Raw genomic sequence first — 18,951 nt, 5'->3', positions numbered from 1 at the left:
CTCTGAGCGACAACGGTTTCTCATTTCTCACAGTTATAATCTAAAGCGATGGATTCGTGATTTTCACATTGCTATTCATTCATCCCTCAAGCAATACATCCTAATGTGACAAACATCCAATTTGCAAATGTGCCTCGATGCAGGAAACATTTTATAAATTCACAGAGTGTGTGCAGCCTTAAAAGATGTTAAACCCCACTTTGAAAATTAAATGAAACACCAGAGAATGATATGCACCAGCATAGCCGGTGGGGAGTTCCCGAGCGGAAATAATCCGCCTGCAATAGACAGAGACAATTGATCAAAACAGACTAATTAATGCATGTGTTTTACATATATTCATTTCTGCATCAAATATTAATAAAAATAAATGTATTTGTTTTTCAAATGAGCACGAGGCCATCAAATATTTCAGACACACCTCATTAAAGATACAGAGCCATGAGCACACATGCATTTTTTTAAAGGGCCCAGATTCACAGTGCAGCCTAGGCAGGGCTGCATGGGATCACAATCTTCCTGTTAAAGAATTGAAACTTTCTCCTTTACGGCTTTTACGGCTAACATAACAGTAGTCCTCGGGCTCTTGATGTCGTTAACTTTGTCAAAGCTTTGCGAATCGCTTGTTAAGAGGAAGATTTTGTCTAATGCATTTAAGGAGTAAGTGCCCAGTGCCGCTGGTTACAATGATCCCTTAAGAAAATCCTATGCAGTTAACGTCAAGGGATGTCGCTCCTTGTTTATAGGCGAGAATGCTACATTCTAGGTCCGTGTTCAGGTGAATTCCTCTACAGCCCACTTCAAACAAGCAAAAAATGACTTGATGACTGATATTCAGTGTGAAAAGAAAAATCTGTATTGATGCAGGGAATACACATCAAACACGTAAAAGGAAGAAATGAAGGACTTGAATGCAGCAGATTGCATTCTGGTTTTATTGTTGTATTTTAACTCTTTAGGAAACGAGACTTCAATCTACGTGAATGGACAGAATATTCAGAATTTTATTTGTACAATTTAGAATGTAATTTATTTGCCTTTCCATGGCCGCATTATTCACACTAACAGTGAGATTTGCTTTTGAAACCGTATCTTGTAATAAATATACAGTTTCAAAAGACGCAGCTACGCAATTAATCACTGGTGTAAGTTACAACATGTAGCTTTAACCAGAGCTGGTTACAGCTTCATAACCAGAGAGAACAAATAACATTAAAATACTCACATTTACTGCCTCGTATCCACTTCTGTCCCTCAGAGAAAAAGTGTTGTAGCTAGTCCAGCATCAAATTGGGCGAGGTTATTAAAGCAGTCAGGCTCCAAGTGTTTAGCACACACTAAAACAGTTTGTGTGTGTGTGTGTACCTGTGGAGCACTGTGACGTCACAGTGAGAGCCATTTCTTCCACAAGTGCTTCTCTACTTGATTACAGAACTACGCAAACTACGCAGGATTGACTGTTTAGCTGTTTTCGGGTTGATAATAACCAAAACCCACCAAATTATGCATTTAGAAACATGGGAAAAGAGAGTTTCTCATAATATGTCCTCTTTAAGGGATTCTGCTGCTACCATCAAATCCATTGGTGTTGTTTTTCTGACATTTACAACCCAAAAACATCACTTCAACCATAAAAACAGGCACGCACACACAATCTGCCTTTTAATTCAATTTATTTTTAAAGATCCAATACGAATTGGGGATGTTTTCAAAATGGGTGCAATAAAAAAAAAAAAAGACCATTTCCATTCTTTTCTGTGTCATCGTTCAAACTGCACGTTTGACTCTGTGTACTTTAAATATGCATAATTAAAGAGGTCCTATTGTAGCCCATTTTAAGAATAAAAGCAGGAGTAGTACCTGTTGTAGGGCTGAAGCATTTTCCTGTCTAATGCCTGGAAGAGTGTCTGAAGTGTACGTGTGCATGTACGTATGATGCTCAGCAGGGTTTGGTGGGTTTATTGCACTCCAACAAGATTGAGAAAAAAAAGAAAGACATGGCTCCTCACGGGATTAAAAAAAAGAGCAACACAACTATTGGATAACAGTGTCCTTTCTCCTCCTGAATGGTCACAAATACCATACCTTGTGAATAAATACCGCAGACATTTAAACTCTGTGAACCCCTTAATTGAAAGTGACTTCTAACAAGTGTAGGGTAAAAAGAAAAATAGTACTGCATTTTCATCTGAGCTTTTGAGCAACACAACCCCAATAACAAACTGGACAGTTACAATTCATGTTTAGTGGGTTTTTTTACAATGTCTATAAAAATGCACATTATAGCCCAATTATGATATTGATCATTTGTGGAAAATAAAAATCATATTATTAAACACGATATCTTTTTTTATAATCTGTGTGAACATTTAAATCCACATAATTGAAAATGTTAGCCACCAAATTTCAAAGAAAAAAAAAAAACAGAAAAAATAAACAAAAACAGGATGGACTCGAGTTGACATAATTCTGGCCTGTGGTTGAACAGTATAACCGGGAGGCGGGCCCGTCTGTGTGCTATGACCTTCCATTCATTGGTTCAGCTGGTGGATCCCCCAGATCTGGATTAATTCATTCAAACGCTCTCTTGCTCTCTGATCAGTTAGTCATGACTCAGTGTTAACAAATCATCACAATAATTACGATAGCACTCTTCATTTTTTTTTTCTCTCTCCCCTTTTTGGAAGATTCCCCCACTAGATGCACGTAAGAAAGACGCATTGGCAAGCAGCCTACTGCACACAGCAGTGGGCGCCGTTGGTATCCTTGAACCGCAGACGCATTTTGGATCTGTATTTCTCGAGGTAAAGAAGCTGTTTGGAGTTGAAGGCTCCACGTCTCTTCCTGTGAAGAGGAGAGGAGGGGAGGGGGAAAAAAGGGCAGATTAAAACAGAATTCCACACAGGTGAGCATCAAGCAAAGAAACTGTTCAACATTTTGCATAATATACTTGTTTTAATGGAAATCGCATAAGTGTATTAAACACCGTCCTCATGTTTGTAGCTGGTCTAGCTCTGTCCAAAACAAAAACAAAATATCTTACCAGTACCTCTAAAAATCAATTATTAACACATATCTTATTTGTACAATCTGAACCAAAAAAAACTAACAACTTGCTATTTTATGGGGGTCTGTGTGTAATTTCCTGACTGAAAGCAGCAGCTCTGTTTCAGTTTACCAGGAGGCTTTAAAAATATTGAAAGATACACCACTTTGTCTCTGGTTGTAGTATTCGATTATAGACTCAGGCAACGATTATTCCAGATAGTAAACACAAAAAACTTAAAGGAAAAACATTTAACCTCAGAGTTTGGTGAATAATTATATATAAAACATATTACTGACTGCTGCCGCTTTATTTCATCCCCCCTCACCACTATTTGTACATCTTCTTGCATTTAGTCATTAAAGTCTTTATTGAAAAAAAAAAACACTTCATGTCGAAGCATAGGGAGGGTACTCACTGCCTTATGAACTGCACAGCATCCTCATACTTCATCCCAATCTCAATGAGGGCTAAGGCCACCAGGACTGGAGCTCTGCGAGGTGAAGAAATCCAGTGGGCCAGTTCAGAGAGGCAGTCGAGAGAGAACAGAAGATTCAATTAAATGCCATGGTTCACATGGTTCCATTGTCATACATCTGGCGGGAGGGGGGGGGGGGGGTTCAAACCTGGGAAACAAGTGTGGGAAATCAACAGGGGGTGTACAGGTTCGCCGTTGTCCTGCTGGGATACTGCGAGCACACCCGTAGACACAGACACACAGAACTGTGTTGACTTATAGATGGACACTCTCCTTTCTCACCAGGGGGATAAAAATAAGCAAATATATAACCTTTCTGGACCTACTGGCTGATGTAATACTAGTGATCATCTCTTTGACAAAGTCCAAGCATGACAGAATTTGAGAAGGCTAATTTAAAGAAATGTGCAATAGTGTGGAGGGTGAGCATTACAGACAGGACATATAGGAGCCTTCCTAAAAGGTCTTTGAGAAAGTGTTGGCTACTATCTGAGCAGATCAGACTCAGACATCTTCATCTGTGAGAACAGAAGGGATGAATCCAGAGAGTCTACGTCTAACCAATTCTGACAAGAGCACAACTTCTGGAATTCCGCCGCAACCCAAAACACCGGATGTCATCAAGTCGTCATTGTCTAAAATTGCATTTGTAATCAGGAATGGCATTTTCGCACTCGCTCGCCTACGTCATGTGCTTCCGCCTTCTTTGCTTTCACACATGCGGTAATTCTGCTGGCGTCCCCCTCCAAGTCACATGAATGTGAGTGTGCGTCGCTGCCGCAACCTCCTGACCAACAGACAGATAAAATGCTAATTTCATTGCCGTCCCTTTTTCCAAGTCTGCAGAAGCAACAGACTGTTGTCACCAATTATAGATTATCTCCTCAGCTGATTTGTCTTTGTCTATTTACAGAAGCAAAAAAGAGTGGACGACCACTGCAGATAAATCAATCACCATGAAACGTTTAAGATGAGACACCGAAGAATGAGAACAGAGTAACTGGAACAGAGCAGCACATTCGGTTCCGCCGTAAACCAAAGCCGCCTGATGACAACTGAGAGAGCAACTGTCGAAGGAAGGCAAGGGGGGGGAGATCAGACGTATTTCTACACTTGTAGGCATTAATTAATGCTTTCAGTAGCCCTCAATGAGTCCCAACTCTCACAAGTGTCATCTTTCTGTAGCCACTTTAATACAGTGGTGATCCATTAGGCAGGTAATACTTCTGGATTATCAGGAAATAACAAATGGGGATGTTAGGTTTGAGTTGTTGCCTTTCAAAGTAGATAATAAATCACATATACCTATAAGGTATGTTTGATTTGTTCTTAACAAGCAACTTGGTTTTCAAGATTAATTTCACAAAGGAAGAAAAGTACAACACTTCCTCTGTTACAGCTCACGCTGTGGCTCAAGTTTCCCTCCATCTTTACCTCCACAATCATTTTCATCATACTGCACAGTGATGTGAATTCAATGAAAATATTTGAGCTTAAACAAGGGGAGCAGGTTGAAGTCTGCACGCTTAATTTCCCTTAACCCGTTCTTATCCACCGTGGGAAGATCTGTATCCAAGCATTTATTTTATCACAATTCATGTTCTGGGATCCAAGAGTTTGTTAGATAAGTAGAAGTGGGGATTTTTAGACTAGATACAAATTTTGAGGCAACCAACAATGCCTTTAGAAATAGACGCAACTCTATTAGAAACTAATGTTTAGCCCACTCACCGGCCAAGCCCTGCCACACAGTGCACAGCAATGCAGCAGCCAGGTTCCTCCCGAAACTTGGTATTGACCAGCTTGAGCCACTCATCCACAATCTGAGTTGGAGGAGAGGCACCGTCATCGAAAGGCCAGTCCTACAATACAAATTGACAACAGAAGACAGATCACATTCAAATCTGAAAGGATGAAGGGAGGGGGGGAAAGGAAGGTTGTCACATGTGTTTCTTTGGCTCAACACTTACCACAACTTCTATCCCCTCCTTCTCTATTGGAGCTTTGTCATAGGTGGATTCACAAACTCTAACCAGTGTGTTCACGTGAAACTTCTTCAGCTCCTGGGAGACATAAAGAGGGGATTTGTTTTATTTTTAACACAGGAAGTGCAAAAAGACAAACGTTAAACTACGAACACAGACAGATGTGGCCATACCTCCGTGAACTTGTTAAGCGTGGCATTGGTCGGGTTGTGGGTGATGAGGAACCTCATGCAATCATAGGCAATCTCGACTGCAGCAGGGCGGTTCATGTTGGCGAGACGGCTTAAAAAACAATTACAATACAATATTCTTACAAAACAAAAGAGACTTTTGGCTCAGAAGTCAGCAAAAGACTGCTAGGAGAATTATGGATTCAGGATGGGGTAAAATAAATATATGTGGGACAACAGTTGGGAGATGGATGGGACAACAGGTTTTCCAACTATGGGATGATGTATACAGACAAAAGCTAATGAAAAGGATGAACTACTCTGGATGTAAAATGAAATGACACAGAACAAAACAGAAAAATGTAAAGAATTAAAAAAAAAAAAAAGAAAAAAGACGGAGAGACTATCCAGGAGTCATCCAATCGGTTTACCCCATTCAGGAGAGCTGTTTGTGATGGACTGTTCAAGGAGAAAGTGGAACGCAAACGTTTTCGTATTGGTTGGGGTAGGGCAGTCAGGCCAAGGACTACGCAATATCCCGGGGGTCTCTGGTAGAAGTCAGCAGTCCTACAATCAGCAATCAGGGAGGTTTACGGGTGGCGTAGTCCCTTGGGGGGCGGCCGATTCACTTCTCCAGTCTGGTGAGGTGCTGTGCCTGGCAGAATTCTCCACTCACACACGCCATAAAGGTGCAGCTCAAGTCAACACAGAAATCCTGCAGAGAAAAGAAAGATGGAAGCAAGGTTAAGCCTTAACATTCTCAAACAACCGCTACTTCTTCTACCGGCACACCTTCCACTTCATTTGGAGGGGTTGCTATTAGGTGCCATCCCCAAGACCAATGTTTTGTTGTGGAGGAAACTCCTTAAACTGCTTAACCCAGGATAGACAATTGATATTTTACAAACAGACTTTAACTCTTTCATTGCCAGCCATTTTCAGCTCAACTATATGTCGAGTGCCACAGTTTTCACTCATTTTGCCCTGTATTTCAAGCCCCACAGAATATTTTGCATGATGAGTATGCCCAACACAGAACCAAATGAAAGATTAAAGTCTCTTCTTTCATCTGAAAAAGACTGTGTTCCTACCATTTTACTTTCTGGAGTTATTGGGCCTTGTAGAGAGGCAGAATTCAATGTCGGGGTTGGTAGTGAATGTTTGGGTTTATATAGACATCGATGGCATTGAAAGAGTTAAAAACCTCAAATCACAGTTATCCAGTCTAGATAAAGGAAAAACATCAACAACTGTTGTAAACAAGTAGTTGTATAAAGAGAAAACTGAGAATGCCTGCAACAGAAAGAAAGAAAAGACATGTCGCTTCAGAACTATGGTTACGAAACAGGTGTGGTGGTTCCTGTTTCCACCAGAGAGAGACAGAAATTTCTCCAGAAACTTGCTGCCGCCCTCAACCTTAGTGGAAGGAAACATCATTCCGTTCACGATGTTAACTCCTGGGAAGGGTCACGTTCAAGAAGGATTTAACTTTACTTAGGACTGACTGTTTGTGTGTTGCATAACATGGCACCAACATGGCCGCTGCCTTATTAGGAACACAGAAGGCAGGTTTAAAAGGGAGAATGAATTTGACTAAGTGGTTGTGACATTAATACACAATGGCTTCATGTCAGAATCAGAAATACAGCCGAGATTATTGGTATTTGTCAGGTAAATGACAGCTGAGGAAGTTTTTGAAAATCCAAATACATCAAAAGAAACACATTCAGCATGAGAGACTTTGACCATAGAGGAATCGACCAACCGGCCTTAGTTACGACTCTACTGGGGAAAAAACTACACCTTTGGGTTAGATCGTACTGCATAGAGTACACAGACTTCACAAGGGTGTCTTGCAAAACAGGTACTGTCCCCAGACTAGTTACAGACCAGGCATTAAGTCAAACCGTGCCAAGTCCTTGACAGTCCAAATCCAGCCGCCACAAACCGGCTAGAACAGTCTCAGTAACATAAGAGGGAGGGAGAGCTGTTATCACCGCAGACTACGTGCACGTGGTAGGTGGAGAGGTAGGGCTTGGACTTCAGCCTCATGTCACAGGCAGTAGTCACAAGGTGAGGATTGCATGGTGGGCAATGCTTCAAACAACTCTGGCATTACAGTCCCACGCTCCCCTCCTTTCACTTCTGAGACACCGACACAAGACTCTGTACTGTGACTCACTCTCCATTTATATTTCACCCAGTCATAACTCACTCCGAACAGTTTAAAGTAGCACATCTTGTTTCATTTTTCATCGTCACCTTCTAAATTTCTCACACAGCTTGCTTTCTTGCGACCGCTTACCATCTCAGTTTAGGGCTAATAACACAGAAAAGTCAAAGGAATATGTATCAACACTTTGTAAAAATCCCTTTCCTCCCATCTATCTTTTATTCTTGACAACAGTCACAAGGACACTAAAAACAGCCTTGACTTTTTCCTTGTTTGACGGCCGGAATCCTCAGCGATGCCTTTAATTACTGCTTCTCAGCAGTGAAAGCAGCAAGTAGACTGCTGAAGCTTCGAAAGGGGGTAACCTGACTTAAAAGCCTTGTGTGCTTGTAATACTTCAAAAGAGAAAAGACTGAACAAACGAGGAACGTCGGCAAAATTCAGAAGAACAATAGAGTCCACGGACACAGTGAGGGCAGCACAATATTAAAAGATGGAAAAAGATCAAAAGCAACTGGAATTTGGGGTGGTTGCCGAGATGTGCAAAGAGACGCCACGCCGTATGTTCTGTGACTTACTTGTGCAGTAGAGTTGTCAAGAGACAAAGAGGCAGACCACAACACTATTAAACAGTCAACACTGGCAGAAAGAACCAACTAACCTGGTCCTCAGTCATGAGTCAGCTGTGAAGTACTGAACATGCAAATCATATTGAAATCTACAAGCTGGTTCTGCTGCTGCACAGATGTAGGAAGAAAAGCAACTAACACACACAGTACACCATATGTTTGTAGAGACTAAACCACTTTTAACCACACAGGAAACAAAGCGCATCTAAAATCCCTCCCCAGCAGTAGAATGAGAACAAGTTCGTCCTTACAGCTGAAGTAAATTCTGTTAATTATTCAACGAATAACTTTTATAGTCTAGATATGGATAGACCTTGTTAGATTGAAATTTGTTATGTCCAAAGCAGTGTTACCCGAGACTGAGGCAATGTTGAAACTCTTAAATTAGCCAAATGCCACCAAGTCTAATTTGCTGGTAGCCATTAACAGCAAGTCGCTTCCATTCTTGAAAGTTCTGTTTTCCTGAGGGGAAGAAAAGCATTAAATGTTCCAATGCTCGGCTTGTATGCCTCTGTTACAATTGCCCTCTTGCGTTTGTGTGTTTAAATACAATATATACTAAACTGGGATAGAGGTCAGTAAAGAGATGCAGAGGCCCACACAGCAGCCTGGAGAAAACTCCCTTGGTGCTGTGTTCTTCATCACCATGAAGCAGTGCAAGTAAAGGGAGACGGAGGGGAAAGTGGAGAAGAGGACTGATAAAGTCAAAAAGGGAAACTTCCCCCAGAAATCTCCTGTGGTGGCAATGGAGAGAAAACAGAAGAGTGTAAAAATGGGATGTGTGAGTAGGGAGGAGCAGTACATGCCGATAAGGACTGTGGTATCTCAAAACAAAAAAAAGGCCACGCAAACCTAAACAGGTGATTACGTAGCAAAAAGAATGGGAATCGGGGCCATAGGTTTCCTGCAACTGCCAACACATCATTTTTAGAAAAAGCCAACAGTCTGCTTGGCAAAGAATAAGAACAGGGACCCTGAAAAATTTGTCGCACCTGCAATCACAAGAGAAATAAGCCTGTAGACAGAGAAACGACAGACAGTGAGAAATATTACTACTGTAAACTGTCACGTATAAGTCACGGTTAAGCTTTGTTGACATGGGATAACTGGTCAGGAGCCGGCCATCAGGTCAGAGTCATCACTGGTACTATACATACACTATGTACACCAAAAGCACAAGCATGGTGACAGTAACAAGTTGACGGGCAAAACATTTTGCCACAAGGAGGGGGGGGGGGGGGGGGACACACACACTAAAATTAGAATGAAAATAAAAAACACTTACACAAGCGCATGAGCCAAAATGTCTGGACACTAAATATATTGACTGGAGTCCATCTTCTTCTCCCCTCATGAAAAATGTTAGTATTACGCATTATCCCGTCTAGTGACCTGAGGTCTGTCCCAAGTCTGGCTGTTGTTTTGTCTGGATCCAGACTGGGCTAGACCTGACTGTATTACCTACATAGAAGGACCTGGACGGCTAGTATGCCGTGCGGAAGCTGAATCACAGAATGGCGGGACCACTTGTCATCCATGGCAGGGCAAACAGTAAGGGGAAGGCCGTGTCAGAGCATGACAGATAAAGGATCCAAAAATCTTGCCTCACACCTACTTGTGACATCCAGTGCAAACACTTCTTCCTTCGAGTCTCATTTACCGTGGCCTTTGTGAATACCAAATAGAAGATAACTGATGTGTTTGGAAATGCTGAAGACAAGGACCGAGGAGCAGTAACATAAGGAAATCTGAGCAATGTGAAGGAAAATCAAGGCTGGACACAACGGATAAGAAAATCTAAATAATATAGAAAAAACAATGCAGCCCAAAGTCAAGGGTTCGGCACACTATGGCGGAGATAAAACAGAAACTCGCACCTGCTTAATGATCCAGATGCTTCCTTGCAACAACGTCATTACTGTTGTAGACTGTTCAGGTCACCATCACCACAAATGTATGTTCTAGCGGAATCTAGCCCAACTATCTGCTCATACAAACTATGAATAATTAATCTCAAATAAGTGCTGGGGCAAGACGTCGGTGTGGGAACTCACTGAATGAAAAGAGGCCAACTGAATCCACAGGCATGTCGGGACAAGGTGGCGTTGAGAGATGAAGACAAGTACGCAAACTGGAATTTCAACAGACTGAAAGGGATGCCATGCCTCCCACGTGCTGCACACAAATGTCAGCCGCCCTCTAAAAAGGGACACTTCAAGTCGGGAGATTCTGTGTGACGCCCCACCTATGCGTCTTTCATCGTCAAAACCGTTCTGAGAACGGTGAATTTACTTCACCCACCGTCAGGGTAGAGATTGGTTGGTGCCACCGACACCACTAGGAACACATCGTTGTGTAATGCCGTTTATCCAGAACTGTGATAAATCCTATGAAGAACACATGAGATCTATTTCACTGCGTATACACATTATAAAAGTATTCCCTCCTGGGAAGTTTGGCCCGTGGCATCTTCCTTAATTTTTCGTTTAAGCGTCGAAGGACAGACTGCACACTGTAAAGATTGGGAATCCCAGTGAGGAATTCTAAGTTGTAATTAGAATCAGTTTACTGCCATTGTCAATGAGGGTTCACAGACTAGGATTCTTTCTCGGTGAAAACGTGCAACATGTAACAGAAGGTAATAACATTAATAAAATGCAATAAAATTCAAGCTACATCGCTATGCCGTCGGGTATGCCGTAAAATACACGAAGTGCGTTCTCAGGATTTTAACACTGTTCTGTATAAACGGTGTTGCCACACACCACAAAATCAAATAATTTAAAAAAAGTGTACCACAGGTCGCAATACTACCTTTAATGCTTAGGGGAGCATTTCTTCTTAGTTTGATCTCAAGCGCTGATTTAAACATTTCAAAGGCAAATTCAGTCACTGGTTTGAATGTGTTGACTAAATACGAGTACTTACAGCCTCCCATTAAAGAACAGCCTCAACACATTTTCTGAGTAAAAATAAAAACACAGGACAGAAACAGGATCTTTGGCTACTTTCCCTTTGGACACAGCCAACAAATAATATTTGGGACATGAGACACTACTGGCCAAGTCTGTGTTTACCTGTGTCAAGATGGAAGGATGTACAGACAGTCTGACTCAGGTTTGTGGTTGTTCTTGCTCTCAAATATAAACCTGTGTGTTTTTCAGAGGGCAACTATCAAATAGCTCAAAAATGAACAGCCTCCCCTGTAAGGATCAAGCTGCTTTTGAATATTGACTCAAGAGCATTATAACAGAGTAGGGCTGCACAATATGTGTGCCTCCCATAGATCGCTCTTCAGACTCCAGTTCTTCTGACAAATCTTTTATTTATTAATACAACATAGAGCTAAAATCGACAAATTAGAAAGGCAACATTATTGAGAAAATAAATTAGTAATCCTCGTGCTAATGCAATTAAGTGACAACAATGAAACAATGTAATGAAACATAAATCAAAGAACTAACAGCGTTGGCACCTGAGCAGTGTCGCTGCATTTACAATATGGCCTAAGACCAATACCGCAATGTTTTTATCAGTAAAGTGATTCTCGAGTATTGACTGATTCGTTCATGACTCGCACAACACTCGTGGATGGCATTTCAGGTCGTGAAACTAATTTGTGGTACTGCTACCTTTGGCTACGGTTTAGCGGCATATTTTACAGATAACTCTACTTTGTTCCACATGAAACCCGAACTACTTGCCAGGTGACAGCGCTCTCTCTGAAACAAAAACACGCGCGTGCAAGAAAGATTTTCGGATGGGCGGGGGAGTGTGCTGCTCGCCATGAGGTGCAGGAGAGTGAGGGAGCGACACCAAAAAGAAAATACGTGCCGATGCGTTAAAGCTGATTGTCCTTTCGCTTATAGGGTAAAAATCTGACTTTGTGCTTCCTCCCAAATTTGCAGACATCAATTTATCACTTTGCCCATCTTTGCTGACCACACCAAGGTGGAACAATGACCCACATTTCATTTATCTGCTACTCAAAATATTTGATCATTTAGGTTAAGACATTTCTATCCTCCACCCAACTCAACAGGTTACCTCTCTCTGCTCTCAGAGGACAGGAGTTAATCTTCCTACAGAGAACTTGTTGTTCTGGCCTCTTGTGTCCAAGAGAGAATACGTAAGCCCCTATTTCCACGAACAGACCAACACCCCCTACGCATGCACTTGCACATGTCAAAGCCCACTTATCACACAGCTTCACAGCCTCTGAGCGAGCACAGATAAACAGTGTGACGACCAAAGGCCTCCGATAGCGTTCCGAGGGAGGGAGGAGGGAACACGGACTGTTCCGTCTCTGGAGAGGACTGAAAGAGTCCAGGACTCAGTACCTCAGAAATGGGACTGAAAAAGAAAATATATCAAAATAAAAGCCTATTCTGTTCTCCATGTGGCCTAGTTGCACTTTCAGTTACAAACAAAATTTTGCTACAGCATTCGAATGCATATTGGTGAAGGAGAAACAAAGCCACACAGAGCACAGACATACAGTATTTGACTTTAATTTGAATTAAAACAAAGGAGCAACATGAGAAAAGCTCAACTCGCAACGGGATTAGTAAAAAATATGCTAGAAACTAGGATGGCACTCAGAGTGCAGAACTCCGCCAAGCAGTTCATTCACCTCGTTATTGGATTTACTCTGTCCACATTATAACCTTTTGATGATGATCTGGATTACAAATTGTTGTTGGTATCTTTATACACAAATCATGAAAAGTAAAAGTGATCGGATGAATTTCTACAGATTTTTGAATCCCTAAATCGCTTTTTCAATGTTACATTTTAATATTTTCTATCCTGACCTCATTCTGGATCCGATCCAGAAGACATTTTTTTATGATGGTGCATACCAGACCCTTTTATGACTGATTTTTGGTGAATGAATTGAATGCATAGGGTGAGGTTAGTTTCATGCCAGAGGGTTGTGGCAGGAATGGCCCGAAAGAGCAAGGTTTGAATGCATATTTTACTCGATATAATTGTTTTTATTTTTAAAGCCTCCATATTAAGTAAATGGAAACCAAATATTATTTTATATCCAGACTGCTACCCGGATTGCTCTCAAAATTTAATAGGATCCGAGTAAGATCCATCCAGCAGTTTTTACGTAATCCTGCTAACAATGAAAACTATATAAATATTCCATAAACATGTTATGGAAGTTTCCTTAAAATCGAGATGTTCTTATGGATTCAAATCACAATTGTTGGAAAATGCAGACTACGTTAAGGCGTAATTACAATTACTGTAGTGTTAATAACAATAAGCCAACAACTGGTGAGACAAAAGACAATTACGCTGTCTCTATCCAAGTAACACAATATGAAAGATATTAACCATTTTGTACTAAGCCCTTAATTTTGAGCTCGCATGAAACTACTGCGTACATTTAGGAATGCATATTTTTTTTTTAAAAAAGCTCTTTAAAAATTAAACTGCTTGGCGCACAGTTGTTTGAACATTTCCCAAATGTCTCAATGGATCACCACAAGCTGCTGAAACTCATCCATTCAGAACAACCATGTCCTGTGTCGCAATGAAGTCAAAGCTCCAGCAGCTACTTTTTAGCAGCTTTTAAATTCTCAAAGTTAAATAAGGACCCAGCCCCTCTCCACAAGGGTTTAAATGTGTGTATCATGATTATGTTTATTCTGAAATCGACGCAGATAGGACTGACAACCTTCAAACTATGATTATATTGAGCCATCTCTGAGCGAAGGTTTTGATAAATCACAACCTCGTGTCATCATGCTCAAAACGAGTCCAGGGTGACATCTCCCAGCCAAGAGGGAAACACACAATGGCAGTAGGCCACATGTAAAACACGGGCAGGAAGTAAAACAGAACAAAAGTCTGCACAGCTACAGTTCTGACTGATCAATGAGAACACACAGCATTCGCTTTACATGAAATTCTGGCAAGTAACCGTCAGTCATTTCTTGTGTAATATAACAGATTATACTAGTTGTATACAAATTTGTGTGCTTGAGGATGTTAACTTTGGTTTTCTGCTTCAGCTTTAGTATAATTCTAGTCAAGCAAAAAAATACAAACTGTATGAAATGCATGATTTAAGGAAAAAAGTGCACTGTTCAGTTTTTCAGCCTGTCTTTCCATCTGGCACTGGTGAACCCCTGACATCCGTGGTGCACGCATGTATGTACTGACCGTTCACTTAACTACTGACGAGACATCAGGCATAAACTAGACCACCAACTCATTCAATGCCATTAACATCTAAAGACGTTTTTTATAACCCAAACTGCCAACCCTGACGTTGAAATCTGCCTCTCTTTAATGGCCAATAACTCCGGTAGGAACACACTTTCTTTTCCTCATGAAAGAAGAGACTTTAATCTTTAATTCTGTGTTTGCATAATCATCGTAAAGAATATTCTGTGGGGCTTGGAAAATCTGGAATAATGAGCGAAAACTGGGGGACTTCGCATATAGCCGAGCTGAAAATGCCTAGCACTGGAAGAGTAAAGGGTATATTTAAGATGAATTGCCTCCATCTGAGAAAAATACAACTGCAGAATTTAAAATGCTTTTTTTAGTGCAGTTTCAGAACACAAGGCTGACACTCAGCAACAGACAGACCATGACAGGAGAATGTCTGCTCAGTTGTTTTTTGCCAAGAGGTGCATAATCCTTCTGCAACAACAATTCTTCTGACATTTGGAGAGTAACTCAGTCCTCCGACAGCAGCATCAGGGGATGCCTGTTGCCATACCAACAATTATCTCAGCAGTAGCAACAAGTGTTCCTCTACGGACTTTTCGCATCCCTTGTGAAGTCAGAGAAAAACATCAGCGCTCTCTTAGGAACCTGGAACCTTAGGAACCTAAAAAAAGGGCCAGGGTTCAGCTTAAAGAACTGCCCACATCCACTGACCTTTTAACCTATGAAAGCCAACTTAAATATGTAATTAATCACCTTATGGTAGAAAATAAGAATGACCACAACACCACATTACTTTGATGTTAAATTATACAATATTTAGCTGTGTAATATTGTGTAAAAAGAAACAAAGCAAGACTCTGTTTAAACATTAAAAACACATTCTGGAGCTGACAGCATTAGCAGCTTCATCACAAAGAGCTGTGCTATTACCTGCTAACTACAGCTCTGTCAGCTGTGGCTAAACAAAGAAGCCATGAACACAAAGCAATAATTCCTACCTGTTGCTACAGACTCAGAAGGAGATGTCAATCCTTTCAGACGCTGGCGGTGCGCACGCTACAATGCCTTTTTATCCCCAGTGCTGTGGCAACAACAGTAAACGAACACCATGCCGAGCACAGCATGATTCATTAACCAATACACAGGACAAGAAAAACACAACGTGCCCACGGCTACCAAAACCAGTACATAGTTATATATGAGCTCCCCCCTTAATGGTTAAAAACAAGAAGAAAACATTTTGGGCATAGCCAAGCCAATAGCAAGCTTTTCATTGAAGACTGATTTCAACACAACATAATTGCTCTGTAGAAGGGAATTTTAGAAAGTGAACACACAGTAAAAACCAAAGCTTGGGTTCCATCCTCACCACAGTCCCGCACCCAGGGGCATAACAAGATTCTAAATTGGCCAAATTTGTTAAGCCAGTCACTGTGGAATGGACCTCTTCAACTCTACCTTTCAACATGTCTTGCCACCCTGTGGTTAGATGGGCTGAAGGCCAGAAAGCTACAACATAGGTGTTCCTCTCCCCCAGTAACACCCTTGCCAAATTGGATTCATGTTACTGTACACTCGGCTCGCCTTTCAGTTACGGTAACCAAGGCTAAGAACTTCCTCCCCTTGTCACACTGTGTGTTTATCACACCTGGAGACAGTGGAGGCAGATTTAAGCCGACTACCACACAAACATTCAATCTCAACATACACCAAATTATACGTAAACAATACTTCAAATTTAGAACTTTAAGAAAGCACAGGACCACTTGTTATAAGCAGAAGACATATTCCCACACACAATACAATGATACAGGCTTTGTTGTAATATCATTCAAAAACAAATACATACAAGTGCTGCATGTTACTGCTCTTGAGAGACTGGACCGACAGGTAACAGGAGTTTGGCTTGTAGTGTGGTGTCTCATGATGAGGGCCTTGCCCCTATTTGCGGACTGAGCTCTAAGTAGACAGAGAGGAGCTGTGCTATTTCTAGACTGGACTGTATATCACGTGTCAATCACTTATAGCATAAAGCAGGCCACCACTTATGGGTGACCTACTTTCACAATAAAACACAAATATAATATAAAGACCCAAACTGCTCTTGTGGAATGCGTGGTGAAATCCTAGGCTCTGTCTCAATTCAGGGACTGAAACCATCAAAAAAAAATACTGCCTAGTAGACCAAATGCATCAAGAACAAGGCCACCCCATTCCGAAGACCAATTCAACCGGTTCAAATAAATGCAAGCTTCAATTTTGGGATGCAAAGGGTGCAAGTGTGGCTCCTTCACAACCAGAACCTATCACAAGATCCAATATGCAGCAACAATGTTCTGTTGCAATTATATCTGCTCCAACAGTTTTTCACATGACAAATTGCCGCTGCTGTTGGCATTATATAAAATGGTTCAAGTAAGAAACTGAATAAAAATAGAATCTCGTGTTACGTCCACTATACGTTGTCTTCCCCCCCCTTTGAGGTGACTGATTAAGACATCTGATGACCTATACAGGCAGTCACTCAGGCAGGAACTTAGAATTAACTTACCTGTTGCGCGTTGACTCATCCGGCCATCACGTGCGGATGAGTCAATGAGTAACCGGTGTTCAAAGCTTTTCATTCGTGTGAGCCACCCGCTAGAATTTATTATCAGAGAGGGGTCTGAAAGCGGTAGAAGGTCATAAATTGAAAACTGAGAGGCATGGGAATGTGTGCGGCCTTTAGTGTCTTAGCCGCTCTGTCCAACTTCCTCCCCAAGTGCATTTCCTCATATCACTTCATCCAGCAGGGCTAAATAGTCGCTTGCGTTACCAGAAACTGGTTTTTAGGTAGGGTCTATAATTTTACAGCGTTGGCCCTTTTTCACATGGAAGGCTGGCGAACGTCTAGCTAGCAATAACAATATGCTCGACAGCACAAGCGGACCGAACACACGACGACGATCGCAATGAAAATGTCACGTCGATCAATTCGTCGTCATTAAAATGTTTCCTCGGCACACGGCTCTCGCAACGAGTCCGTCGTGCTGTGGGGCATGATTTGTCACAAAGGGCGGCAGGCAGCTAAGCTCGGTCGCCATCTACATCGAGCTTCTCGCAACTACCGACTTCTAAGATCCAGTGGCTAGTTTCAAAAAAGAAGCTTGAAAATATTCCAAATCATAAACGCATTATATTTTAAATGAATAAAACGCACAACAGACAACAATAAGAAACCAACGTAGTGGCTTGAATGTCAACCAAATTGTCAAAGTCGGTGAGATCCTTGATCTTATTTTCCAGCCTAATGCTACGGTTAGCTTAAGCTTTGTTGGATGACATTTTGCTTCCACAATAACATATTATACTGCATCTTACATGGTGGACTTGAAAATAAAAATCAAACTCCATGTCCTTAATTATTACTCGTAGTCGTCACGTTATCCAGATGTCTTCTCAGTCTGGGAAATAGCCTTAGCCCCAACACAGAACTAACGTAGCAACAGTAGCTAGCACGCTAGCTCAGCCCCGACACTGCCTTTCACAGCAACACTTTGCAACACTCCATGGTATCTAACAAACCAAGATACGCGGATCGACCACGTAGATGTTGCGTGACACCAACGCGTTGATTTAATCATGGCTAAAATACCCTTCGCGACCATTTGTAAACATTGTACGTAACCGATAACACAGCAGGCGAAGCTTTGCGAGCTAAGCTAAGCTAAGCATGGCTAACGTCACATATCATTGGTTCCGCGTACTACCCACGACATCTGCTCATGTAGCTTAACCTACGCTTAGCTCCCTTGCGTTTGTCCCACACGACGGCCGATAGGTATCCGTAGTTTTTAACCAGGTATTAGTCGACCTGTGTTGTTGTAATTATATACCATCATATAGTTGAGTCAAGCTCCAATAGGTCGGTTGTGTTAAAAGATACTTACAGAGAGCAGGCCGAACATTTAAATCCCGTGACTACCCCAGAGAAAGTGGAGGGAGTGTAGAAGCCGGAGCCAGATCGCCTTTTTTTTTGTTCCTCTTCAATGTGGCAGCTTGAATTCTCGACGTAGGTCGGGAATCGCTGTCTGGGGGAGGAGCCTCCTCAGTTAGTCTCTGCGCCTTCACTGACCATCGGGTAAACAATCAAATTGACTTGCTGTTCTGACAGACAGGACAAAACAGTTGGACGGGATGGAAGTCTAGCCTTTCTGTGGGCAGTGTCGAGTTCACATACTCTGAAATAGCGCATGCAAAGAGGTCGGCACTAGTGAATAATGAATTACTATGAGA

The 18,951-nt window shown here is 41.7% G+C and overlaps 1 protein-coding gene across 1 annotated transcript; it reads right to left on the bottom strand.

Annotated features, from left to right (window-relative positions):
• Positions 1 to 1,656: 1,656 nt before the first annotated feature.
• On the bottom strand, positions 1,657 to 18,727 carry LOC137914102 (protein tyrosine phosphatase type IVA 2-like). The gene is made up of 7 exons (XM_068757719.1): positions 18,606 to 18,727; positions 6,111 to 6,394; positions 5,683 to 5,791; positions 5,495 to 5,587; positions 5,256 to 5,386; positions 3,465 to 3,539; positions 1,657 to 2,844 (listed from the first exon to the last, which is right to left on the bottom strand). The coding sequence occupies exons 2-7, from the start codon at positions 6,113 to 6,115 to the stop codon at positions 2,733 to 2,735; spliced, it is 525 nt and encodes a 174-aa protein (XP_068613820.1). The 5' UTR covers positions 6,116 to 6,394; positions 18,606 to 18,727; the 3' UTR covers positions 1,657 to 2,732.
• Between the last annotated feature and the right edge of the window lie 224 nt (positions 18,728 to 18,951).

This window comes from Brachionichthys hirsutus, unplaced genomic scaffold (assembly GCF_040956055.1).
Source record: "Brachionichthys hirsutus isolate HB-005 unplaced genomic scaffold, CSIRO-AGI_Bhir_v1 contig_492, whole genome shotgun sequence".
Lineage (NCBI taxonomy): Eukaryota > Metazoa > Chordata > Actinopteri > Lophiiformes > Brachionichthyidae > Brachionichthys > Brachionichthys hirsutus.
This window is presented reverse-complemented; position numbering and strand designations above follow the sequence as displayed.

Excerpts from the sequence above, each read along its gene's own strand:
- LOC137914102 (XM_068757719.1), bottom strand. Across the intron at positions 5,387-5,494 it reads AGGAGGGGATAGAAGTTGTG|GACTGGCCTTTCGATGACGG; the intron begins GTAAGTGTTGAG and ends TTTGTATTGTAG. Across the intron at positions 2,845-3,464 it reads GCTGTGCAGTTCATAAGGCA|GAAGAGACGTGGAGCCTTCA; the intron begins GTGAGTACCCTC and ends TCCTCTTCACAG.